General features: G+C 38.1%; 1 protein-coding gene across 2 annotated transcripts in view; it reads left to right on the top strand.

Moving 5' to 3' along the window:
* syne3 (spectrin repeat containing, nuclear envelope family member 3) overlaps positions 1 to 26673 on the top strand; it is a 44184-nt gene that overhangs the window by 1182 nt on the left and 16329 nt on the right. The window contains exons 2-14 of one of the 2 annotated variants that reach the window (XM_086160428.1): positions 2665 to 2822; positions 3897 to 4069; positions 4668 to 4977; positions 6742 to 6897; positions 8008 to 8367; positions 16467 to 16603; positions 18232 to 18406; positions 19118 to 19300; positions 19940 to 20083; positions 20554 to 20688; positions 22019 to 22180; positions 24879 to 25051; positions 26015 to 26606. In XM_086160428.1, coding sequence (XP_086016554.1) covers positions 2679 to 2822; positions 3897 to 4069; positions 4668 to 4977; positions 6742 to 6897; positions 8008 to 8367; positions 16467 to 16603; positions 18232 to 18406; positions 19118 to 19300; positions 19940 to 20083; positions 20554 to 20688; positions 22019 to 22180; positions 24879 to 25051; positions 26015 to 26606 — 2844 coding nt within the window. In that variant the 5' untranslated portion in view covers positions 2665 to 2678. Of the gene's footprint in view, positions 1 to 2636; positions 2823 to 3896; positions 4070 to 4667; positions 4978 to 6741; positions 6898 to 8007; positions 8368 to 16466; positions 16604 to 18231; positions 18407 to 19117; positions 19301 to 19939; positions 20084 to 20553; positions 20689 to 22018; positions 22181 to 24878; positions 25052 to 26014; positions 26607 to 26673 lie in introns of those variants that run through there. The other variant, XM_086160427.1, reaches the window with a different exon arrangement.

The following is a 26673-nucleotide window of genomic DNA, read 5'->3' as shown; positions in this document are numbered from 1 at the left end:
TGTTACCCAGGCTTTAGTTTTTCTCTGACGCATTTTGGTGCCTCTTTGTGCTCCTGCACGCTCAGGACTACTCCCAGAAAGATATTTTCTTGCATCTTTTGACGACCCCTGTCATTTGTGCTGAGAACTTTCTCTCTCGGCTATGGTTACATACCTGAAGGGCATTTACTGCCCTAACTTGTTTTGAGGAATTTCAAGAATCCTGCTTATATTTTCCTGGGAACAGCGGTTTATCTTTGAACACAGCTAACTCTACTTTAAACTGACTTTAAATCTGTAATGAGTGTTGGTAAATGTTGCTGCATCTTCTTCTACCTTTGTGTGTGTGTGTGTGTGTGTGTGTGTGTGTGTGTGTGTGTGTGTGTGTGTGTGTGTGTGTGTGTGTGTGTGTGTGTGGTGGGGTAATTATTTGGTTTTGGGTTTCTTTTTATGTGCTTTCATCATCAAATACTGAAATCAGACCAAAATACTTATGAAATATTCACAAAAAAGAAATTAAAGATCAAAATCTGTCATCAGGGATTCCACATTGCCACATCTGTCCACCTTTTCTATCCTACTTGCTCTGCAGCGTCCCCTAACACATTGAACCAACTTCGGCTACCCTCTTTTCCTTTCAGCCGCTCCTTACAGGGGTCACCACTGCGAATCATCTGCCTTTGTCTAACTCTTTTTTTATTTGTATCATCTCTCACACCAACCAACTTCATGTCCTCTTCCACTACATCCATAAATCTTCTGTTTGATTTTCTCTAGTTCTCCTGTCTAGCAGTTACTACCTCAATGTCTCTTCTCTTGACATGTCCGAACCATCTAAGTCTTCCCTCTCTGACTTTATTTCCAAAGTATCTAATGTGTTGTCCCTCTGATGGAGTCATTCTGGATCCTCTCCATCCTCTTCACTCCCAAAGAGAACGTCAACATCTTCATCTCTGCTACCTTCATCTCTCCCTCCTGTTGTTTCCTCAGAACCTCTGTCTCTAAACCAGAAACCATTGCTAGTCTAACAACTATCTCACTCACCTTTCCTTTCATTGTTGATGATACTCTTTTTTTTGATGATGACTAATTTTTCCACTGGTACCAACAGGGTTTCACATGATTCCTCACTTTTTTTGACACTCTCCATTGCTCTTAAAGGTTGACCCTAGACACTTAAAATCCTCCACCTACTTTATCAACACTCCCTGCAGTATCACCATTCCAATTGGGTCCATACCATTCACACACATGTGGTCAGTCTCACTGCAGCTAACCTTCATTGCTCTCCTTCCAGGATATACCTTCACCTCACTACTTTTTTTCTCCATCTGCTCCCTGGTCTCCCTACAGATCAATCTGTGTCCGCAAACAACATAGTCCATAGTGATTCCTTTCTAACCTCATTTGTCAATCTGTCCATCACTACTGCAAAGGGGCCCAGATCTGGTCCCTCATGCAGTCTCGCCTCCACCTTGAACTTCTCTGTCACACATATAGCAGACTTCACCACTGCCTCGCAACTCGCATACATGTCCTGCATCACTATCACAGTGTCTCTCACTGCAACTCCGTCTGCGCTTTTACTAACAGACTCAAAGCAAGTAATGCATCTGCAGTGCTCTTTCTTGGCATATAACCATACTGCTGCTCAGAAATACTCACCTCTGCTCTCAATATAGCCTTCTCATGACTTCCTTGCATGGCTCTTTAATTTCCTCTAGTTACCACAACTCTGCACATCCCCTTTGTACTAAGAAACAACCACCAGCTCACTCCTCTATTCTTCAGGCATCCTCAATCTCTGATATCCTGTTAAATGGTCCAGTTAAACCTACAGCCACCTCTTCCACACACATCCATACCTCCACAGGTAGAGCAGTAGGACTAGCTGCCTTTTCACTCTTCACCCTCTTCAAGGCTCTCCTTGCCTCACCTTTATTGATTTCTGCTACTGGTCCTTTGTGGACCTCTGTCCACATTGCCTAAATTTTAATCTTATTCTCAATATTTATTTTAATTGGATTTAAGTCGTTATTTTGCTCGGTGACAGCTTGGGTCTTGGGACGTTTTTTTTTTTAAACTTGTGAACTTGTGATCAACAAGTTGATTAACTTGTGAACATCTTGTGATTCAGATTGTATATTGTCTTCCAATTGAACGTTTCCTCAGTTGTGAACTTGCATCTTTTAAGGAATACACTAACTGCAGTCTGTATGTGACAGGCCCACTCTGATTTTTCTTTCTAAAAATTATAGCCTAGTAAAGGATGTTGCTGTCTGGAAATCAAGCAAATATGGGTTGGCTGAAAAGCGAAAAAAAACAAAAAACAAAACCAAAACAAAAAACTGAATCTGGTGACATCTAATCTGATATCAAAACTAAACAAACACCTATTATATTTCCAAATTGCTACTGACCCCATTCATTTATTTAACTGCAAACAAAGGGATCATGACAATATTTGCTAACCATAGCATCCAGAGAAGAAATGGTAGGAGATTGCAGTCATGTCATGATTTATCTGAACTTTGATGTAGCCCTCTTATTTCATTCTTTTTTACTCCTGCTATAGAGGTTTTATGAAGTGAAGAGATTCAAAAGTATAGTAGATGACTATTTACCTCAGGTATATATTTCGTGTAGTTTCTCTGACAATTAATTATCTATTGATGAAAATTTCAGGGGTTGAACTGAACATGACTCAGCAAGAGCAGCAGGAGTTCATGGAAAGCCTGGAAGCAGCGCTCTCATGGATGCAGGCCATCCAGGAGAGGCTGAAAGCCAATGACAACACCCAGGGCCCTCGGGATGCCCTAGAAGCCCGACTCAGGGAAACAGAGGTAAAATGTTTGACACTCCATCTCTGAAACCTATTGCTACTTTCACATCGACTCATCAGACTGGGTTGAGCCAACTGCAGTTCCTGCTCTTTGAGTAAGATGCTGATTGTCAGGGTCCAGTCACAATGGCATTTAGTCACATTTAATTAGCCATATGGGGAATAAGAGAAAGACGGAGAATTTCATTTTTATCATCTGAAAAGCCTCAAAGATTTGTTCTTTGTCATGAAGAAGGTAAGGATACTGATCATCAAAAGCATGCTTTCTGGGAATTAGAAGTAACTTTCAAAAAGGATAAAGTATCTCTTTCCACATTGAATTACATTTGCAACTGCAATCTTTTATCAAGGGTTCGCCATCAATTCATCTGTATCCACCTTGTCATGGGGCCCAATCACAAACATTCTTGGCCACCACAAACAGGTCTATTTTTCGAGTGGCAAATCTGTACTTTCTTGTAACTTATGCTATTACGCGTTACCAGAAGCAATTACCATTCCTCTAATGTACTGACCAGACAAATGGAGTGATAGAAATACCCTAAATTCACCCAAATGGTCATCAATCAGAAACCCTAGAGTTCAAGAGTTGGGTTCGAAGGGAGTTCATGGGTACACTAACTAATGGGCCTAAACAAGGGGCTTTGTGGAACCCTTAAATGTATCCTGTCTTATAAAAAAAAGGCAAGTCATACCCTCTATCGGAATTGGGTTCTGCTTGAGATGTTATGCAACTATTTAACTGATTAGGAAAAACTAGTAGTTCTAGGATTTTGAGTTCAGAAAATGTTTCGTGATCAATGCTATCTATTAATGAAGCTAAAAATTACAGTATATCATTTCAAATGACAAAAAATGCAATTAGGCTTATAAGAATGTGTAGTCTGTTACAACTAAGGATATAACATCAAGTTTTGTTTTTTTTTCCTTTCTTCCTCCAGACTCTGCCACCTTTAGAAAATTGTAGACTGTCTTCCAATAAAAAAAAGAAAAAAAAAAGTTTATGACTTTGTTTAACGAAACAAACCGCAGCCAATTATTTGAAAGGCCTTCTTATTTTCTGCTGAATGTGTAGAAAATCCACCAGTCAGAGCATGAGGGCCGTGTGAAGATGGACATGGCTCTGGTGGCAGCAGAGAACCTTTTGCAGACTGGAGACGAAGAGCTAAGGAGTCACACCCATGCCAAACTCAAAGACCTGAAAAGTCACTGGGAGGAGACCTGTACCTACATCATCCATTGTCACAGGTGCTCTTTATTTATTGATATACAAGAAGCCCCCCAAGATAAGATTTTATTTTAACAATTCATACACAATGCAATAAAAAATACTGTATATAGAACAGCTTTGGTATTATACGCACTTACAAATGACACAAAAACAATACAGGTTTGTAGATGAATAAGTGATGATTTGAACCATTCATGGTATACTAATTATTTAACATTTCCCTTGAAACCCAGTTTTTCCTGTACATATTCCGGGGGGTTTAATTACTCTGATAAAAACTAAGTAACCAAAAAATCAAAAGAGTCATTGATAGGAAGTCAAAGAAGCCAGAATTCAATGAAATATCAGTTATTTCAGAAATTCCACACCATTGAAGTAGTGGTGTGGAATTGCTTGGAGAATTTGAAAATGTATGCAGACCAAATGTATTTATTAAAATTGACCACTATATTAATTACAATGTTTATTCATTGATTCCGATTGTTTTGTTAATATACCAGTGTACATGATCGATTTACCAAGGTGTAAAAAAACCTGAATTGGCCTTTCCGGTAAGATGATATTTACTCTCTCTGGACTCTCCTTGGTTTCCATTTTCTTGTATTTCCTATGCAGTCGGATAGAGTGGGTGTGGCTCCACTGGAGTGAATATTTGAAGGCCTATGAGGAGTTTGAGTTGTGGCTTACAAGACAGCAGCGCAGCCTGGACGTCTGCGTGGAACTGCAGCTCGGGGTAAAGGAGAAGTTGTGGCAAGTGGACCAGCAGAGGGTGGTGGTAAGTGACATCCATGGCCAGGCAGCCCTGCTGGAGAGGCTGCTGGATGAAGCATCTGCGCTGCATAACAGAACACAAGATCCCAGTGTGGAGCCTCAAGCCCAGGAGAGACTGCAAGAGGCCTACAATGATATCAGAGATAGGGCTGTGGTGAGTCATTTATTCTTGTGGTTGTTGAAGATTTACTGTTGTACGCTGTGAAATCTAATATAAATCATCACCAACAATTGCTCAGCACATACTATTGCTGAGCAGATACTACTGATGTAGGTAATGGCTGATGTAAGTTTGGTTGTAGATAGAAATAAAAAAATTTTAGAGGGTATTGTGAAAGAACCCACCGGTCAATGAGGTTTCAATGTAAATGTAGACTGGCTTGCAACACCAGTTACAATTACAGAACTATTGACAGCAAGTGATAGCATTCACATAACAAAGCGCCATCCACACGCTCCATTTAAGCCAGTGCGAATGATCCCACGCTGACTTATGAAAAGAGATTTTGAACTCCAAAATAAGTTTCATTGACAAGAGCATGAAAACTTAACACAGACAGAAATCAGACACCAATGCTCTTTTTAAGCCTTTGATCATCCCAGGTGTTTTGTGGCTGTGTCAAAATGTTTTTTTTTGTGTGAAGGTCTACCCGTCATGTCGGCTCTACTATTTTAGGACTCATTTTGCACTTGGTGCATAATTTAGCGCATGTAGGAAGAATATATGTATAAGCAGCAAATCCAGAATTTTAGACCTCAATAAAATGTAAATCTGGAAAAACAAAAGAGTGTAGTGTGAAAAAGAAATGGCTCCTTCGTAACTGGAGGCATGGGATTTGAGGAAGCAATAAGAAGAATTGAAATAAAGACTTAACCTTCATTCTACATTTCTTTCGATACATCATCATTGCATGTCACCAAATTTAGACGTGCATCTACCCAGACAGTGTGAAGTAAATATTATAGTTATGAGCATTTTCACATAGTAAATCAAGTTTACAGGATCAAGTCACCGAAGATTCTCTGTTTGCGTGTTGGAGTTATCCAGCTGGCTTCATTCACAAGCCTGCTGGTGTGATTTGCATTGTATTTGATGTTGAATCTAACCATAAGTCAATAAAAACATACTTGTATTCAAAGTGAGTATGTTAAACACCAGTTTTTGTTTACGTTCCTGCATTAACATTTCTCTGAAATCGATAGAGCCTTTTCCTAAAAATATACATTCTTTGTTGACATTGTTAAGGCTTGATTATTGCAATGTGTTGTTGGTGTTGTTTCAGTGTTTGGCTGCCCCAAAAGTGAACGAGACATTTCTAACTTGCGTTGGTGGAGATTGACCTTGGCATAACTCCCATCTATCTCATAAATCAGGGCTCAGCTTTTGCATAATTTGGGTCAAAATCTAGAAATTTTAAACAAGACTCTTAGCTGAAATAAATAAAAAGTTTCGTCCGATCTGTAAGCATATGAGGGCTGTGCATCAAGACATTTCAGGCAGGAATAGTTTCGAATGGTGATAGGTTGAGATCAGTGAACATGAGCATACATAAACACTGTTTCCCTCCCTGTCAGACATATATTCAACCTGCTCTTTGTCTTTTCCCCAAACAGGTCTTCTACATGTCTGTCAGATACAATTGAATTCCCAAATCTTTCTTCCTTATCAGCCATAAAGGCTGTACTATTGAATCCAAATGGAAAAGTTGCCATTTACGTAATGTGGTATAAACTGTCTCTTCTTTAGAACTCCCTATTATGCTTCCAAGAGTCTTGCTTAAGCTACTTACAGCCATTGTCACAGGAGAATACAGCTCAATAAGGGGCCCAAATGTAAAGTCTGTGATGTGTTGTGATGTATTTTCATTCATTTTAAACAGCATGGTATTTAACCAGGAGCTGTCTCCCGCTATGCCAGGAGCGTCTGAGTCTGCTTCAGAAGACTGCTGAGGAGCACCAGACGTACCAAGGCTGTGTTCAGAGGTTCCAGTCATGGCTGCTGTCGAAAACCAAGGAGCTAACTGATCTGATGGAGAGGCAGGATACAGCAGAAGACAAGCTCAAAGCCTTACAAGTAAGACTGAATTGGGTTGCCTGAATATTCAGTTTGTCATCGCAGAATAAACTTTTTTTTTAACTATTATTTTCAGCTGTTATAATCAAACAGATAAATGATGTTGGCAACAACAAACACAACATAAAAAAGGTAAAATATAGCAACACTGTTAGTTAATTTCAGCTAAGAAGAATGATGAGTCTATCTTCCAGGGTTGCTATTTATAGCAGGGATTCTGGAAGTCATGAGTTTAGAGTCTTTATTAAAGTGATGGAAACCGGTAAAGTTTTACTCACTTGACCATTTACGTGATGATTGAAAATACAATTTGAAATGAGTGGATTGAGTTTGTATGGAAGTATACTTATATTGTAGGTTTCAAAGCATGCCAAATTATTCTGCTTTTAGTCATTGGATATTGAATAAAGACATGAATCAAAAGGGTAAAGCAAAATAATTCACATATTTCAGTTGTTTTCTATACTAATTGCTGAAAAGATTGGTGGACTGATAACACATAAAAAGCCTAATACGCTTTGATGAGATAGGAGTAGGTTCACACTTACAAGAGTTAGTCAGGAAGTGTGACGAAATGACACATGAGAATTTGCACCATAAGTGAGGATGCATGTGTGAAAGCAGTACTGTTTGGAATTAATCCAAATTCTTCATATCAGCTGTCACAAAACCACTAAAAGCCAACAAAGCTATTCAATTCACAGTAACTCACTGTGCATACTGCAGTTTCTTCAAAAAATGTTATTCTTGAACTGAGGTGGCTTTTAAGATGTTTTCTTAGATTGTATATTAACTCATTCTCTTTGTGAAAGACATTGCAGTTTATTTGGTTTTTGAATTTGTAGAAGTATCTTTTGACCTCGGCTGTAGTCCAGTTTTTACACTTTGAATCAACACCAAACTCTTTTCTTTGTTTAAACTTCGAGGCATTTATGTAGCAGTTTCATGCCAGTTGTAGTTTTTTCCCTCAATATTTCTTACTAGTCTGAATAGAAAACTAAGGTTACAAAATTCTGACTAATAGAAAATTAGTGTCAGTTTGCACAGTGAAGCAAAAACATGTTGATCTGACAATAAATCAAACATTTGTTTCTTCTGCACATATATCAGGCCCTGGATGATGGTGTTGCCAGTGAGGAAAAAACCTTGCTGCACATTGAGGGTGTGGCTGAAACGGTTCGGGCCAACACGTCTCCTGCAGGGGCCGAGCTTGTGGTTGAAGAAGCTGAGGAACTGAGGGTTGGCTGGCAAAGACTGAGGCAGGGCCTGTGTGAGGCTGAGGAGGGTCTGCGATCCAGCATGGACACCCATAGTCAATACATGACCCGATGCCAGCGGCTGGGAGAGGACATTAGGCAACTTAGGATGCTGCTCCAGAAATTGGATCAGGAACTGGAAGAGGGGCGTGAGGCTGGGCACCACACTGACCGCACTGAAGAACAAATGGTGGGCCAATGGAGGAAATGCACGGTAAGCAAAAATGGAAAAAAATATATAAACAGACTTTTTTATGATACATTTTTCACTGAATTAATCTTTTATGTAATCACTTCCACATAACTGCTCAATAGTGCAGTGCTTCAATTCTCATAGCGAGAAGATTCTAGTCGACAGGTTCAGGAATATAAATAGGCTGTAAGAGTGAAAGTGATTGAAGATATTCTATCTCTATGTCAGCCCTATGATTGATACTGTAGCTGAGTGAGTCTCAGGCCTCTCACCTAATGTCTATGTGGATTGACTCATGCCCCCTTGCACAAAGGTACTTTGCACACCCACTAGCAATGAACTGCCTGTTACATATTTGACAGAAATAGAAAAAAAAAACATACAGCATACAATCCCACAAACCAACAAACCTAGACCTCCCCGAAAAACGTACAATTTTAGTCAGACAGATTTTAGTATCTTCTAAATTCTGAATACACACATATATCAATATCCTCAGTATACAAATGATTTGCCTCAATTGGTTTTATTTGCAAACTGCAAGTAAATTAAAAAAAAAAAAAAATCTGCCCATTGGACACCAGTGCTGCACTCAGGGAGGAGTTGAGAAAGGGTCTGGGTGGTCAGAAAGAGCTTCCAGATGATTGGATAACTACCACTAATGTTATCAGGGTGACAGGAAGGAGAGTACTTGGTGTATCATGTGGAAGGAAAGTAGATGGAGAGACTTGCTGGTGGAATGAGGAAGTGCAGGAGTATATACAGAGAAAGCAGTAAGCAAAGAAGAAGCGGAAGGCTGAGAGGACTGAAGAGATCAGACTGGAGTACAGGGAGATACAGTGTAAGGTAAAGACAGGAAGCAAAGGCAAAACATGGGCATATGATGACTTGTATGCTCAGTTGGACAGTAAGGAGGGAGAGAATAATCTATACAGGTTGGCGAAACCTAGAGATAAAGATGGAAAGGATGTACAACGGGTCCGGGTGATTAAGGATAGAGAGGGAAATGTATTGACAGGTGCTAGAAGAGTGACGGGAAGATGGAAAGAGTACTTTGAAGAGCTGATGAATGTGGTAAATGAAAGCGAGGCAAGGGTAGAAGAGGTGACTATTGTAGACCAAAAAGTAGCTGAGATTAGTAAAAGTAAAGTGAGGAAGACATTGAAGAGAATGAAGAGCGGAATATCCTGATGATATACCTGTGGAGGTGTGGACATGTCTAGGACAGGCAGCAGTAGTTTCTGACTAGATTATTCAACAGGATCTTAGAGAGTAAGAAGACGGCTAAAGAATGGAGACGAAGTGGATGGTGCCCATTTTTAAGAATAAGGTGGATGTGCAGAATTGCGGCAACTGTAGAGGGATAAAGCTGATGTGCCATGCAATGAAGTTATGGGAAAGAGTAGTGGAAACTAGACTGCGAACAGAAGTCCTCATTTGTGAACAGCAGTATGGCCTCATGCCTAGAAAGAGTATTACAGATGCATTTTTTGCTTTGAGAATGCTAATAGAGACCTACAGAGAAAGCTGGAGGGAGCTGCATTGTGTTTTTGTAGACCTAGAAAAAGCACAGAACAGGGTGCAAAGAGAGGAACTCTGGTATCGTATGAGGAAATCTGGAATGCCTGATAAGTATGTTAGACTGGTGCAGGACATGTATGTCAGCAGTGAGACTGTGGTGCAGTGTACTGTAGGGGTAACAAAGAAGTTTAAGGTAGAGGTGGGACTCCATCAGGGATCAGCTCTGAGCCCCTTCTTGTTTGCAGTGGTGATGGATAGGCTGACAGATGAGGTTAGACAGGAATCTCCATGGACTATGATGTTTGCAGATGACATTGTGATTTGTCGTGAGAAGAGAGAACAGGTTGATGAAAATCTAGAGAGGTTGAGGTATGTGCTGGAAAGGAGAGGAATGAAGGTTAGTTGCAGCAAGACAGAGTATATGTGTGTGAATAAGAGGAACCCAGGTGGAACGGTGAGGCTACAGGGAGTGGAGATCAAGAAGTTGGGGGATTTCAGGTACTTGGGGGCAACAGTCCAGAGCAGCGGAGAATGTTTAAAGAGGTGAAGAGATGGGTTCAAGCAGGTTGGAATGGGTGGAGATAAGTGTCTGGGGTACTATGTGATTGAAAACTATCAGCCAGAATGAAAGGAAAGGTGTACAAGACAGTGGTGAGACCAGCATTACTGTATGGCCTAGAAACATTAACAATGACTTACAATGTTACAATGTTACAATGTTGCAATGACTTACAATGACAAAAAGACAGGCGCCGCCAGGATGGATAGGATCAGGAATGAGTCTATCAGAGGAACAGCACATGTTAGATGTTTTGGAGAGAAGGTTGGAGAAGCCAGACTGAGATGGTTCGGTCATAGACAGAGGAGGGATAGTGAATATATTGGGAGACGGATGCTGGAATTGGAGCTGTCAGGCAGGAGGTCTCGAGGAAGACGAAGGAGAAGATTTATGTATGTAGTGAGAGGATATGAAGGTAGTTGGTGTGAGAGAGGAGGATACAGAGAATAGGGTTAGATGGAAAAGGTTGATTTGCTGTGGCGACCCCTTAAGGGAAAAGCTGAAAGGAGAAGAAGAAGAGGAACAATTAAACCAGTGTTGCACTTGGTCAACCTGGAATTACATCTAACGTTTCTGTCCTATTCGATCAATATATGTACCGGCTACGTAAGAATAATAATAGAATATCTCACCACATCTTAGTCTGCATATAACCGAAAAAAAAAAAAGTTTCACTCGTAGGCGGCTATTGTTTACTTTGCAATGCTGCCTGAGTCGTGGCGTCATGATGTTTCACTGGGCTCTGTCTCATTAATTTTAACTTGCAATGTAAGACAATGCCACCTGTGCAACCCTTCCAATTTGACCCTGAGAGAGACTGGCGTGAAGAGGATGACACTGAAGACAATATTCAAAATGAGCTTCAAAATGAAGATGAACAAAGATGCAAAGAGGCAAGAGTTTGCAGAAGTTGCTGGTGTGTTTGCAGCAACTGTGCTGCTATGCCAAGACACACACACACACACACACACACACACACACACACAGATAGACACAGAGACAGACAGACATTTAGCCGGCCCATGTCTCTCAAATTGGAGGGGTTGCAAAGGTGACCGTGGCATCCAGGCTTCACTTTTTTTCCTGGGGGGCTTTTGTCTGCTTGTGAAAGAAAACTGTAGGCACGGCATTTGGCTTTAGCCTTCATTTAAAACTAGCAGCACCCTTGAGCTCTTTCAGCAGCTTCGATCTGCTACCTGCATCAAATGTATCTGGAGAGAATTGTCAAGAACAGAGTCCATAGAAGTTGTGTACATCCACAAGCAATTTCCCACTCCTTTCTTCTCTTCTTGTCCCTTGGTAAGCTCTATGGCCTACTTGACTCCTTTTGTTTTCCTTGGAAAGCAGCACAATGTTGCATTATTACAGTATTCTGTATAGCGAAAGTTAACACAAGCGGTAATCACAAGTTAACACAATGCAACCAATTTACATATTCAACCCAGCATGCATTGGAGAAGTAAAACAATGACTGTGTTCTGAGGCCAGAATATGTGTTATAAATTGCAATTTTAAAGAAATAAAAACACAATAAAAACACATTCTAGGATGAGAAAAACATTAAAGCATATTTATGCTGATTAGTCCTCTCAGTCGAGGTTCCCTTTAAGAATTTGCTCTGATATACATTTTCCAATCAGCAGGGGTTGTAGATAGCATTGTGAAAGGCTAAGAGCACATTGGCGATTAAGCTAAATGCAGAATAATTGTGTGGACTGCAGGTAAAGGAATTGGTAATTTTCTTGGTAATTTTAAAGCATTCTGAAGGGTAGGACACAATAGGAATTATTTACCAGGAATTATTAAAGATAATTGCAGCTTGTACAAATTTAGTTTTGAAACAATTAATATAATATGATAAAAATAAACTCACCTGTGTCCCAAATGTTGGAGCAGATTTCTTAGAATGTTTGCTGAGGCAAGTTCTCCCATCTTTGGGGTGACAGCAAATTATTTTTTTTATCAGCAGTGAGATTGCAAAATTTGACTGAAGGTTGAAAGCGTGAGAGTGAAGTTTAATTTCCTTAAAAACACACAGAATTTGGAGAAATATGATGTAAAATCACTAGAAAGTTCATCAAGCCTCAGTGTAGAATATTTTTGCATTTATAAGAAAGAAAAAAAGCGTTTCAGCAGACTGTTCATGCAAAACATAGGCAACAAAATGAATAGCAATGGAATTCCATCCCATCATAAAAGATAACGGCCTGTGGGGAGAGCAAGTTCCTGTTTCAACATTTTCGTCTGCACCCTTTTCATTGGTCAGATTCCCTCAGCAAAACAGCATCATTCAAATGAATCGTTATCGCTTCACCATCTTTAGCCGTTTTCAATGTGTGAACTCCATCAGGAGGAAGAGCATTTCACGGGAGGTGAGAAACAAATTTTGTAAAAAAAAAAAAAATCTAAACTTTTTTTATTACATTACTGCAATTGAGAGGAGACAACTTTATGGGCAAGCAGGAAATGAAGGCGATATGACCCTGGTCCAAAGCAAAACTTAGATAAGACAAGAAGAGGGAAGTAAGAGGAAGAAGGCAATCAGTATTCATTACTTTCTACAGAGCTCACCTCATCAACTGGTCCTGTGAGTGAATCAAAGATGCAGGCTTGTTGAGCACTGTAGTAGTTTAAAGCAAAATGAGCAGGCCAAATTTGCATCAATTTATCATCAAGCATTTTATGAAAATGTATGGACAATGCTGAGACTGAAATGCAAAGCAGCAATCTGACAGGCTGACTTTTATATGTTAAGAAATTTGACTTGAATTTAAGGAATATCACTGTAGACTCAAAGTTAAATAATTTTGGTAAGAGAGGTGTGCTAATTTAGTACAAATGTGAAGGCAGAGTGAGAGCATTGGTCTGAATTTACAAAAAATTTGTAACAATATAATGGTTTTAAATAACTATCCTTTTTTAGGATATCAAAAAAGATACAGGTTAATGCCTTTTAAAAGGTTTTGGAATGGAGAACTTGCATAAATTGTTCCCTGGAAAGGAAGTACATTGCTTAAAAACATGATAATGTCCAACATTTCCTTTATATTAAGAGTAGCGTAAAACACTTTGAATTAATTTTGTGATAAAATGTATAATTAATTGACCAAATTATATGAATATATAAGACAACTTCTCTGGTGATACCAAAACTGTACATATTTACAAGAGGAAGACATGAGAATAAAAATAGGATAGTATATCAATCAAATTACATGTTGAGTAAGTCTGTCGAGTAAGTCAAAGAATAGAAATAATAAGCAGTTAATTGTAGATGTCACTTGCGTGGCATCTTTCTCTACATGTGTACAAGTTCAGTTGAAGTGGGTGAAGCTCATATTGTTTTATGATCTGATCTCCTGTAGCAAGATATTTTTTTCTCTTTCACCCACTGCAAAATTTCAACGTAGCCTCGCTAAAGGGATGGAGAGTAGCTCTGCTGATCAGGAATGTTTAAATAAGATCCAGGATTTGACCATTTTCCTTATGTTTTTGATTTTGCTGTATCTGTAGACAAGTGGTTAGGTCAAAGCAAATTAGCTACAAGTGACATTTCGGACGAACAGTACCGGTACTTTAACAAGCAGTGTATTGGCGAGAGTTTCCTCAAAATCACATTTTCCTTGTGTCTCTTTTGGTTAGGAAAAAATACTGGAAGATGATGGTTAATCTGCTTTATGCAGCAAGAATAATGATAGAACTTCATCAGATATATTGTATTAGTGTATGAAACTATGAGCGTTATGTAAAAAATCCCTAAAAATTAGTGTCATATATGCAAAGATATCTACCTACACACCATAAAGTCTGATTTTAATAATAATATTGACCTGTATGTCATTAAATAAGAATAAAATCTTTCTACTTTTTTCTCAGACATCATGTTCTACCTTTTCCACCATATCTGGATGCCTTTGCATCTCCTGCATCTGTTGTATTGATGGCTTATTTCCTACTTTGGTTCATCACTGCAACACTTTTCTTTGTGTACATGTTTTTTGGATTCATAGTCCTTTGACACCCTCAAAGCTATCTTCCGCATCCTACATAAACACTCACTTCTAATTTCTATGCTGCTAAAAATATATGTGCCCTGCCATGATGCTTCTGGATGGATTCTTTATCTCCCTCATAATATGTTTTCAACAGCCCTCACATGCCTGACACACTAGAAAAAGGTCTGCAAAGCTACTTTATCACTTTATTGAATCATTTGAATGCCTCACCTTACAGATATGTGGTAGACACACAACCAGGTTATTATATCTGTCTGAGAATATTCACTCTGTGACATTTACTTGGGGCATCGTGTCTGTTGCATGGCAAGTCACCACCTGTGGTAGGATAATCAACATAGCATGCACAGAAGTGATTTTATTTAGAGTATTAATGGGGCCCTGCAAAAAAGGAGGTTTTTTTTTCTTTCTCTAGGGCAAAGTTCAAGGTTTAATCAAAATTGTATTGTGCAAAAGGCTTTAATAGTTCAGCGAATTAAAACATTTCAATAAATTCAAGAAGTAAGTTCCATCTTTAATCATTTTTGTTTGTATTAATCGCTGAATGTTATTAAAGCAGCAACAGTGATGTTTGTAACACAAATATTTTCTAAATCAATAATATACTGACGGATTAATTTCTGATTTCACAATTTTATGTTGTGGATTCTTTTTTACACTGAATTTTTTTATCATTAATCATCTATAAACTTACATTGTTGATTGTTTCAGAATTTGTATTTAATATTAGCACATCAGTCAAAAAATCTGTAAGAGCTTGCATGCATGTGTATGTAAGGAAACACAACTGCAGCATTTGTCGGAGAAGAAGGTAAGCAGAAATGCCAAAGGACTGTTCACAGAGAGCAGCAAAATATTTGCTCCTGCTCCTGCTGGGTGTGACTGGAATGCTGAATGATGTGATTTAGTTATCCATCTGTCATCTGCGTCAGACAGTTACCTTTAAGTTGCAGTTTTTAAGATGGGGAATGTATTATAAACATGTCTGGTGTATCTGCATTTCAGATCTTTCTGTCTAAATCTAGGATTTTTTGCATAATGATCTATCAAAAGTTTATCAGTCACATAACAGAATACAAGTTTAGAGGGGCAATCAGTTTTCCTCGGTTTCATTGCAGTTAAGGGTGTCGAAACAATTGATAAAGGTGTATATAGATGCACAAACATCAAATTTTAAGTGGTTTTTAATCACTCGCTTTTAAAATAACACAAGGTTTTACAATTCTGTTTTTCAAATATTGTATTTTTTAATTCCCTGTAAATGTTTACTATTCTGATGCGGCTCTCACCCAAGACACCTTTACAGTTCTGAGAATGCATAGATGAGTTGTGAAACATCTTCAAAAAACTGAATAAGACCATGACATAATTTGACTATGAAAGACGGTGATCTGGATGACTGCGGTATTCCACAGACACAAATCAATTCCATGTGGATATTTCTAGAGTGTTAAAAAAAAAAAAAAAACTCAAGTAAGTGAGAAAACATTTTTGCAGATTTTGCAACAAAAATTCTGCTGTTTTCATCATTAGTTTTTTAAACATTAGACTTAGAAAAAAGTGCCGGTATATAGAATTCCTGGAAACTCAAGGGACTTGGGTAGTGCTCTTTATTCATAGATTCGTATGATATTGAAAACGTCATTGAAAGCTATATTTTGTTTCTCATTCACAGCCAAGAGCAAAAGTGTTTTGTAGGCTATAAAGTGGTGAAGTTTGTGCAACTCAATACAAGAGATATAATTTAAAAGGCAAAGCTGAACGCACCACCACTGGGAGGTTGGCATCACTGTGTTCTGGGGAGGCAGGACAAGAAGATTGAGAGTCAAGCTGAGTGCCATGCAGACACTCTTCCATCAAACATTTTATTAGAGCTCTTTCCATGCAGACATGCATGTCAAGGGTTAAAATGTTTGAAACTTATTTTCTATCAAGGAGTTGGTGAGAGTGACTGGTAAATAAAAAAAAAAAAAAAAAAAAAAGAAGTCCTTTGATGTGCTGTTCATTTTGCTTGCTCTCTGCAGGGTGTGAGAAATACTGTGGCAGCATTGGAAGCTCAAGTGGAGCTGCTGAAATCTCAGCTAAAGGATCTCTTCAGATTCTCAGAGGACTCGCGCCACCTTTCGGATGAAGTCTTGGCTGTTGCCAAAGAGCATCAGATGTAGGTGCTCTCTTTGCCAACCCCATCATCTGGATCTCTTTTCTTTTAAACTAAACTAAATTTAAAGTGTGTCACAAGAGATTCACAACAATGCAACTTTGCAGAATGTTTTGTGATTTTAAAAGTGGAAAAATCAGCATCTTGGATATGACACATGTATTTCTGAATAAAAAGACTTTTCATTGATCTAAAAGGTTAAAGATAAAAATGCATAATGACCAAGATATTTTCCACAAAATCGCCTGACATTTTGCAAAAAAAATGTTTTCTGTAAATTAGGAATAATAACCCTGAAAATAATTGAGAAAAGAATACCAATTACAAAAGACTTCAATCTTAGAGACTTAAGTTTTTAAACAAAAGTTTTCTGTAATGTCAAAATTAATAACTTAATTTCGAACTTGGACATGTAATATTGCATTTTTTAATGACTATAGTACAATGTATTTTAAAGTGAATAGTTACCTTGAAATTGAAGGTACAAAAATATATGTACTTTCTATCATCTGGTTCCAGCTCTCCATTGAAGTTGGCCTAAATGATGTAAATTCTAAGTGAAATATTTAAGCCGGCAGTCCATGTTTATAAGGCTGCGCTGTTTCATCAAATGGAAATATTGATATATTGTGAATTATGCTAGACATATTTTCCCACAACTCAACTTGAAACCAGCAGAAGGATCAGTTAGTGTTGACAGACTGCCATGCTGAAAAAGATTCATCTGCCTACCAAATATTAATGAAAATAAATTACAATCAAGTCATACTCTCTGATCCCCGACTACTGTATGAAAACGTAAACATTTAACACCCTGTGCCCTTGCATCAAACTCCTTTATCCATAATGAAAAAGAAGTGTCAAGTTCAACAAACATTTGTCTACATTGGTGAAGGGCCAAACTGGCTGCGGCTTTAGAAGCCGAAAAGACTACACTTTCATCATATGTCATTTAAAGTGTTTGTGCATCTGACCCCAATGTATCCCAAAGCACTGCCCCCTCCTAAACTTACAATTTAAGACTGATGGAAATCCGTTACTATCGTCAGCAAACTACTGTGTGTTTAGTACAGCCAATGCAGACACACACACATTCACACACACAAACAGTGGAAGCATAGTTCACCCAGTTTTTGCTTTACTTGTGCTTGCATTCACACATCATTTGAACTTTTTACCTTATTTGTTGTTGATTTCAAGGTAATTTTTAATATGATGTTAATGTTATTTTCTGATTTTATTTATTTATTTATTTATTTTTATATTTTTTGAAGTTGATCTGGGTAAAATTATTTTTTCTATCTTGACTAGTCAAAACACGTTATGACTTGACGATGCCCATTTTTTAGCTCAACATTGCAATTTTTTATTTCTAATTTGTTCTTTCATCCTTTGCTTACACAGTCTATTCACTTGTCGTGTTACATCCTGAGAAGCCCTTTCAATAATTTCTGTGATCTAGAAAATGTTTCATGTTCATACTTTTCTGCTCAAAATCTACGAGATGAGTTTCCATAATTTATCAAACAAACAGATTGTTGGATAACATTTGTTTTTGTATTATTATTTTGATTTTTTCTCATCAGTTATTAGCATTGTAATTGTAAATGTCTTGTGTGTTACTATCACAGTGTGAAATGCCGAGCGACGAGACTATGCTCAGAGTCAGAGTCGGTGCTCAGACATGTCCTCCAGGATCCCTTACTGGTCTATTCCCAGTGGAGCCATACGGTCTCACAGGTTTTGGAGGCATCTGCTGAAGTCACCGACTTCTCCCACATTGCCATGCTGGTGCAAAAAATTGAGGTAAAGCTTAACTGTCGTCTAAAAGAAATATTTAATTGCTGTCACTGTTTACACTGAAAAGGTCATTTTAAAGTTAGAGATAAACTGAAATATATTCTAGATAAAATATATGATAAGATTTCTCGTCCTTCTGTCTATTCCAGATACAAGTTCCTTTATTGTCATTGGAAGTAATTGTACCTAACGAGTATGTTTTCAGTCAGTTGCCTTCTCTCTAAATTCAATGACAAAAAAAGCAATATATATTAAAATCTCATAAGTATTTATTTTTTCAATATTAAGAAAATTCCTTATAATCATTTTAAAAATTCACTACATAAATTAATTCGGTTGATTGTGTTAGTCTTTTTTGTGTGCGTGTGCGTGTGCGTGTGCGTGTGCGTGTGCGTGTGCGTGTGTGTGTGTGTGTGTGTGTGCGCGTGGGCGCGCTGTGAAGAAAATTGCCCAAAATTGGTTTGAAATTAATCCCTGCAATAAATGAAAGACATTAATGCCGGGCCTACTGAATGAAAAATTATATAAATGCTAATTATTAGCAGGAACTTGTTTACTTCAATACAAACAAATAAAAAAATAAAAATAATTAAATTATTGATTGGCGGATTGTTTTCCCCAAATCAGATCAGTGATGCTGAATAGGAGTAACTGTGTCGTCCTGCTTCAGTACAGTGACTCGGCCAAAATATTTCTTCATGTGATCTCCCCTTGAAGCGTCTACTAAAGGACAGTTCGCAGCTTCAGGAGCGTCTCAGTCTGCTGCAGGTGAAGGGGGACTTGATGGAATCTGTATTTGGTCCCGAGAGGTCCGAAAGTCTGCAGGGTGAGCTAGCGGCTGCCATGCGGAACAGGGAACTGCTGCACACTCAGCTCTTGCAGAGAAAAGGCAGGTTGCAGGTGAGCTGGAAAAAGTACCAGATTTACTTGGCCACTCTTAAACCAACCATTCATTAATAGTCAATAATACATTACTTGTGGAAGATAGGTATTTAAGTTTTTTTTAATGCAACTCATATGCCCTCCCCCATGAGTAAAGATGGAAGTACAAGGAGTAGCCATAATGAATCACCTGTGTCCATGATGGATTGGAATGAATTAATATAAGTGTCCTGATCAATAATGGGGTTTGAAATCCCAAGTGCAGTCTATTTTACTCTTTGACCTTTTTTTTTTTTTTTTTTGAAAGGACAGTCTGGCTTTAATGCAAATTTTCATCTTCTAGTCATAGCTGTGAACACATTCACGAAATTGAAACAAGAAATTGACATTTTGTCAGCATTAATCATGGGGGAATAACTTAATAACGCTGTGAGCACAATGTATGTGTTCTCCTTACCAATTGGCAGCAATCTTGCAAGGTGTGGTTATCATAAACTTTTAAATCATGGTACACCACTGACCAGATACATTCAGGTTTTGACAGTACATCCCAAATAATCTACAGTGACCTTTTAAATTTAGTATGTTTGCTTTAAGGTTTGTCTGATGTTGCAGACATGACTGGCCTTTTTAAAAGCAATTACGTGTATTCCCTAGGGCTTAATCTCGAGAACAAAGGACTTCGGTGATGCCTACAAGTTGATTCGCTCGAAACTGAGTGGGTTGAGAGACAGGCTGGTAGCAACCGACGTCCTTCAGCCTGATATCCTGGCCAAGAAAAGTCAGTCTGACCAGTTAAGGGTAAGTTTAATCCCAGAACAGATGTATCCCAAAGGTGGATCTGCCAACATATTTATTGGCACAAATGTTCAGTCCTCAGCAATCATCCAACTCTGTGATTTCCAGCACAGTTTAGTAGTTTGATTCTCTAAGGTTTCTTAAGTCATTATTGGTTGATTTTTTTCTCATTAATTACACATTAAGTACACTTAAATCAGGTTAATTAAAAAGCATTCTCTACTGGTGTTATGTTACACTTCAACCTAAAAACAAGTGACAGCAACCAGCATTGTTTTCCAACTGATTTCTTATGCTTTTTTAATTTTATGATAAGTAACGTCTCATTGGTAAGATTTGTAATTCAAACTCAAAAGTTTCCAACAGTGACGTTCACAAGTGTTATTGTGTGTGTGTGTGTGTGTGTGTGTGTGTGTGTGTGTGTGTGTGTGTGTGTGTGTGCGCGCCTGCGCTTTTGTTTCATATGATCTAAGGTGATCCAGAAGGACCTTGAGGACTGCGAAGCCCATATTACAGCACTCGAAACTCTGGTTTCCTCCAGTCAGAGTAACAGGACACAGTTTGAGAAGCTCTATACCGACTGGAAACATCTTCACAATGCCGTCTGGGTAAATCACAAGTGTGCAACTGAATCGACTCTGATCATTTTTTTCGTTTGTTGAATAAATACAAGAATTTTAGAACAGAATAGAATAGAAGCTTCCTCCTACAGATAGCGCTGCACTGTCTTTTTTTCTTTTATTAACAGTATATTTCATGGTATACCATCCGTCTCAACAGTCTGGCATCAAAACTGGCCATGATCTCAGTGTTGAATTTATTTAAAGGGGTTTTGTGTAATTTATGCCATTTCCAGTTCTCTAATCATAGTGTACGAATGATCGGAAATGGATGAGCATGGTTTAAAAGACTCATCATTAAATATAATGCGTCAATATTTTATACAATCGGAGCCTTTCAGTTAACGTATCCATTTATATTAAATTATATGTTAAATGCACTATAAATGGCTATGCTTATGTTAACCAATTGGCACTGGAAACTAAAGAATATAGAAGAGCTGTAAACAGGATTATTAGCCTCAAAGAAATGAAGAATTTATGAACGCTTAAAATAAATTAATGCAATAAGTCACTGTGATTGAAAAGGGTCAGTATTATAAAAATGTACTGAGCAGAAATTAGACAAGAACTGTTAATTTACTGAGGCAAAAATTACTATTCACTTTGAGGTGCTCTATTTCCAAGAAATAAAGACTTCCTAACTTGAACTGAACAAAGTCATGCCAGGTCCCTGGCGGCTGTCAGGAAAGTATTTTCCTTGAAGCCAAGAATGATGGAAACTGAAGCAATTTTAAGCAGTAATTGTGCTAATAATCAAAGTAGGAAAGACCTTTACTAGATTCTAATGGATTGCAATTGGCCAGACCCTGAAATTGTTTTCATAATTATCCCATTTTTAAATAAATAAATATTTTAAATAAATTTTAGTTGGCAGTTTCAGCAGAGACCCCTGCTTTAGAATATAGGAATTGTTCATCCAGAAAAATGCATTATGTAGCCTGTTTTTCTGTTTCTAGAACTAGAATACACCTACTTTTTCTAGGTAAATTGTTATTTAATGATGATTGTGTAGCTCGGATCTGGCCACTCAGCGAGAGAAGTAATATAAGATTTGATTCTTGCCCCCACTCATGTTTATTTTGATAAATGGTGATCTTGCATAGAGCTGATCATTTGTCAAAATGTGAGAGGGCCATTCCAGTATGTGTAGGTGGAAAAAAATGCTTCCTTAATTGACCTGGAAACTGCTTGTATTACCATTGGAGTATAAAGTCACATGTATATAGTGACTGGAATTATAACAAATAATAATTCAAATGTCAACATTTTTTTCAGTGTAAAGGATGGATGCTGGATGTGATTAATTTGTTTGCAGGTCAAGGTGCGTGAAAATGAAGAGAGCATTGCAGGGCATGAAAGTTTCCATGAAAGCCTTCTGAATGTTGAGAAGTGGGTGATGATCATGAGACAAAAACTGGAGTCCTTCCGCAGCCCCTCTGGAGAGTGGAGCATGGAGGGCCGCAAGCACGAAGCAGAGGTCAGTGTGTGCTTATATCACCAATAAGACGTTGCATCATGCTCATAACTAATATTCTCCTTCAGATTCAGTGAGATGTTAGGTTTACTCCATGACAGCACTGACATCTTCTTTGACATTTTCAGACTTTGAATTAAGACATGCCTGGAGCAATCCAATCACAAATGGACATTGAATACAGATGTTAAAAGACTGACAGCACTGTCAAATTACATGGAGATAAGCATTTTTGAAGTGGTCATGTATATGTCCAGGGCCTCCGTAAACATACTTTTATTTGCATGGCAACATCTTTGTTTGAGTACCGATAATTAAAGAAAGATAAACAAGCCCTCAATGAAGTATTGCACACATCAATTACGAGACCCAGTCCTTATTTTTCTTCCATCTTCATTCGATTTTTGTTGGAGTGAAAGACTGGTATGTCAATGACAAAGAAAGCCAATTAGTTAATCAGCAGAATATGAAATTTATCCCCCTTTACCAAGGAATTCCTTGTGTGCCTCCACCTACGTCCCCACTACTATGACAACAGCAGCAGCAAATTGAAGCTGTTGCATTCGCAGCGCGCAGCTTTGCTCATCATTTCTCTGCAGCCTTTTTTTTGGCTTTGGTCAATATTTTTCTTTGTCAATTTTTAGTTTGGTGTATTTTCGAAACAAATCCTCGAAAATGTAATTTTAAAATCTCGACCTTTATGTAGCAACCTCTGCTTGATAAATGGATAGAAGCACATCCCTTTGCCTGCACAAATCATTTAAACCTTTTAGGTGGAGGGTTAAGCACAAGCAGGTATTAAGAGACAGTCTGTCTGCAAATATGTACTTGCTAGTACTGTAGAAGCATCAGAATTAGATTGAATGTGTTTTTTCTTAAAAAGTTGTTGAGGCCAAGTTAGCATTTTAACTGCCTTGAGAGTTTTTTATTTTATTTATTTATTTTTTTTAAAGAGTCTTTTTTTTGTCTTTGTTGACAATACCCTAGCACACTCATTCCTGGAATTGTTTATGGTGATCCATGTTTAATCCCCTTACAAATCAAATGCACACTAGTTGGTAAACCATAAAAATAAAGCTGAGGAAAAAGAGTATTACTCACTCTTAAAAGTATGATACATTGAAAGGCCTGAAAAAAGAAAGAGGCGCTCCCTTACTGGAATAAATTCAGTAAAGGTGAAAAGTTGAGCAGTGTGTAAGTGAAGAAAGATTGCAGCATTAGTGAGCACTCTGAAAAGGATAAAAACCTTTTTACCTCTCTCTTTGACAATGATATATTAGAGCGTGAAGGATTTTTGATTTGTTCAGGGGATTTTGAAGTTGTTATAAAAGTTGAATTTAGATAACGCCATATAGAAAATCCTGAGCCGCTACTACTGAGGCGTGCTTCTATTAGTGCTCCATGTAATAGTGTGGGGATTTTTGATGAGTGCAGAGAATTTAACCAAATGTGAAAATAAATAAATAAAAGTATATACCCACTTTTCAATAGTATTCATTGTAGGTTTACCTAGTTCCCACTGAAAAACAAAATGAGGATTGCTCTGCAGGAGAAGTTTACAAATCTGATAATAGCCCAGTGCTGTTATCTATTCACTTGGGAAGAAAAAAAGTAAAAATCTTCTGAGCCTCTTGAGAACATGATAGCCCAACATGCATGTGTGTGTGTGTGTGTGTGTGTGTGCACGCGCACACGCACGCACACACACATACACACACCAGACACACACACTTTGGACAGCGTTCAGTTAGTTACTTCAAGATTATGTCAAAATATTATGAAAATAGGATCAAATTTGATAAGATAATGTGATGAGAAAACGAATCCAAATTTTATTTTACAAACTGCTATGACGAGATGAATTTTGAATTTTTTAATGTTCACAGGAAATAAATCCCTATAGAGATTTTGTTTTCTTCCAAAATAACAAAGAGAAGGAATGTTGTTATAATACATTTTTTGGTATGCAGTAATAAATATGAAGTAGATAATACTTAAATCTGTAAATGTATTTCTGGCTACACGAAATGAAAGAGCATTTTTGAAGAGCATTTAAATCAAAGGGGAAAGCATTGGAAAATTGATCACTGAAAAACAATAGGGGAGCTGTCCTATCTTGAGAGATATAAACTCAAGACCATATTAATGTTCTTGGAGAGCGCTGTAGATTTTCACTTCAAATTCTCTCTCGCCTAAATCTGATATTGATCTCTGAACTTCAATGGCAACTGTCACAAGCTAGGGATTTCATACAATGAATCAGTATTCAGAGCAACTTTAGAGAGCATACAGCTTTGCCAAGGCTACCAACTGACAATTCTATTCTAATCAGTTAATAAAAGCAACATATTTATATCTGGAAAAAAATGTTTCCAAAAATTTCAGAACCAGGTCCTATTTTCATTAAGGTCTATCACAAACAGATCACGTTAACTTGCATACTGAGAAATTTTCTTTTTCTTTTAGTCAACAGGAATTAAAGCATTGGTGCCAGGGCATGTAATAGGTGGAATTTAACTGTCGAAAAAACAAGTTATTCAGTGCGAGTTAACTTGTAGTTGTTGAAAAATTATTTCTGATAGCTTACTTTGTTTTGTAGCCAAATTGTCGTGTCAAAAGTGAGTAATATTAATAGGTTGATCAAATTTTTAGTGACTCAGAATTTCCTTATATTAATGTGTCATAATCCTTCCATTCACAGAAAGCTCTGGGGGAGTTTCCAGAGAAGGAGCTTCAACTGCAGCAGATGGAAGTCCAGGGTCATGCGGTTTTGGAGAGGACATCAGAGGAGGGAGGTGTCCACATCATTAGAGATATGAAGCGTCTACGAGACTCCTGGTTGGCCCTGTATAACATGAGCCTCAGTCTTCACAGGTATTGTCGCTAGATAAGCAGTGCTTGGATGTGTATGGGCCAACTCACAGGACTAAACTTCTTTGGTTATATTTGAATCTTAATTACTGGTTTTCTTAAGTATATTCAGCTGGTGTCCAGCTTTTAGGAAGAATCAAAACACAGTGCTTTATGGGTTTAAATCGGGATGCAGCTAGAGAGAGTTGCAAGCCAAGAATTTTGCATTGACACAGAGATGAGAGGTGGCAGCCTCAGTCATAGTAAATATGCCAATAATGGGCTGGCAGTAGAAAGAATGCCAGTGCAAATCATTACTGCAGTGTTTTAGTTTATTATTTTTTTTTATTTTTAATGTAATAAACCTACTAAACAATGTCAATATGGAGCTCATGTCTCTACCAATGTTTATTGGTGAGGTGATTTTAGTTTACACTATCTATCCCTTGAATTAATCATCTGTTCAGATAAAGTATGTGCTATGGCCATGCCATGCTGCATACTGCCAAAATGCACGGTGGAAGTGGTACTTAACTGCTGTTGTTTGTTGTGAGGTTATCCATCTCAGTTCAACAGCAGTGGCAGAAACTGAGCATTTTATTTGAGGAGATGCAGCTAAAAAAAAAATTGCATGAAAATCCAGCAAATAATGTCACTAAAAAGGTCAATGACGAGTTCAGACCATAGAGGGAGTTGTTTTGGAAATTAGACAGTGAAAAAGGATGAGAAGACATTTTAAGGGCAAAACAGGCTTGGCACAGCTGTTCGCGATCCTCCATTTGATGAGGATGTTTGATTGCAAATTCACTCTCACATTTTTTATGAAAGTTCCTGTCAAGCTACAGCACACAGTAAGTAACAGTGAAAGAGATGCAGCTCTTTCTACCCATGCATTAGCTCACAGGATAAAAGTAATCCAGAAGTACTAATGAAGAACTAATGTTTATTTTTGTTTTTGTTTTGTTGTTTTTTTAATTCCCCCCCAAGGCTGCTGAATAACTCAACAGAGCATATAGAGTCAGACTTATGTAGGAAAGGGGGTCTGGGTACAGACAACCGAAATCCAACAGACTTCTCTGTCAGGAAAGAGGACAGCATCTTGAGAGCAGTAGGCTCCGGAAGTCACAGAACCCAACCAGATACTCAATTAGATGAAGTTTACAGTCACTTGGTTCTCTCTGTTTCTGGAAGAAAAAAAAGCCTTGAGGGAGATACAGGAGACGCCATGATGACAGGACACCCAACAGTGTCTGGCCAAGATAACAATCTTAACCGGTCAGGAGCAGGCGAGAGCAGTGGTGGTTCCCTAGCTGAGGATGAAATGGACTCCTCCACGAGGAACATTCTTACCAAAAAACATGACCGAGTTTCCAAAGATCCCGCAACCTCAGGGTTTAACAGCAATCTGGCTGGGGGTGGAGCAGCTCTTTTCACAAGGGTTGATTATGAAAGTACAGGGACTTCTGGAGATGTTAGTATGGAAGCAGGGGAGAGTCCAAGCCAAGGAGGAGGAGCCTTCACTCTATTCAGGAGGGATGCAGCCAAGCAGAAATCCACAACACCAACTCAAGACACAACGGTATGATATGTTCATATTAAACAAGTGGTCATATTTAGCCAGTCAAAGCGAACACCCAACCAACAGC

The sequence above is a fragment of the Fistularia commersonii genome, chromosome 15 (assembly GCF_037954325.1).
Source record: "Fistularia commersonii isolate RoL2024-O1a breed Wild chromosome 15, RoL_Fcom_v1.0, whole genome shotgun sequence".
NCBI lineage: Eukaryota > Metazoa > Chordata > Actinopteri > Syngnathiformes > Fistulariidae > Fistularia > Fistularia commersonii.
This window is presented reverse-complemented; position numbering and strand designations above follow the sequence as displayed.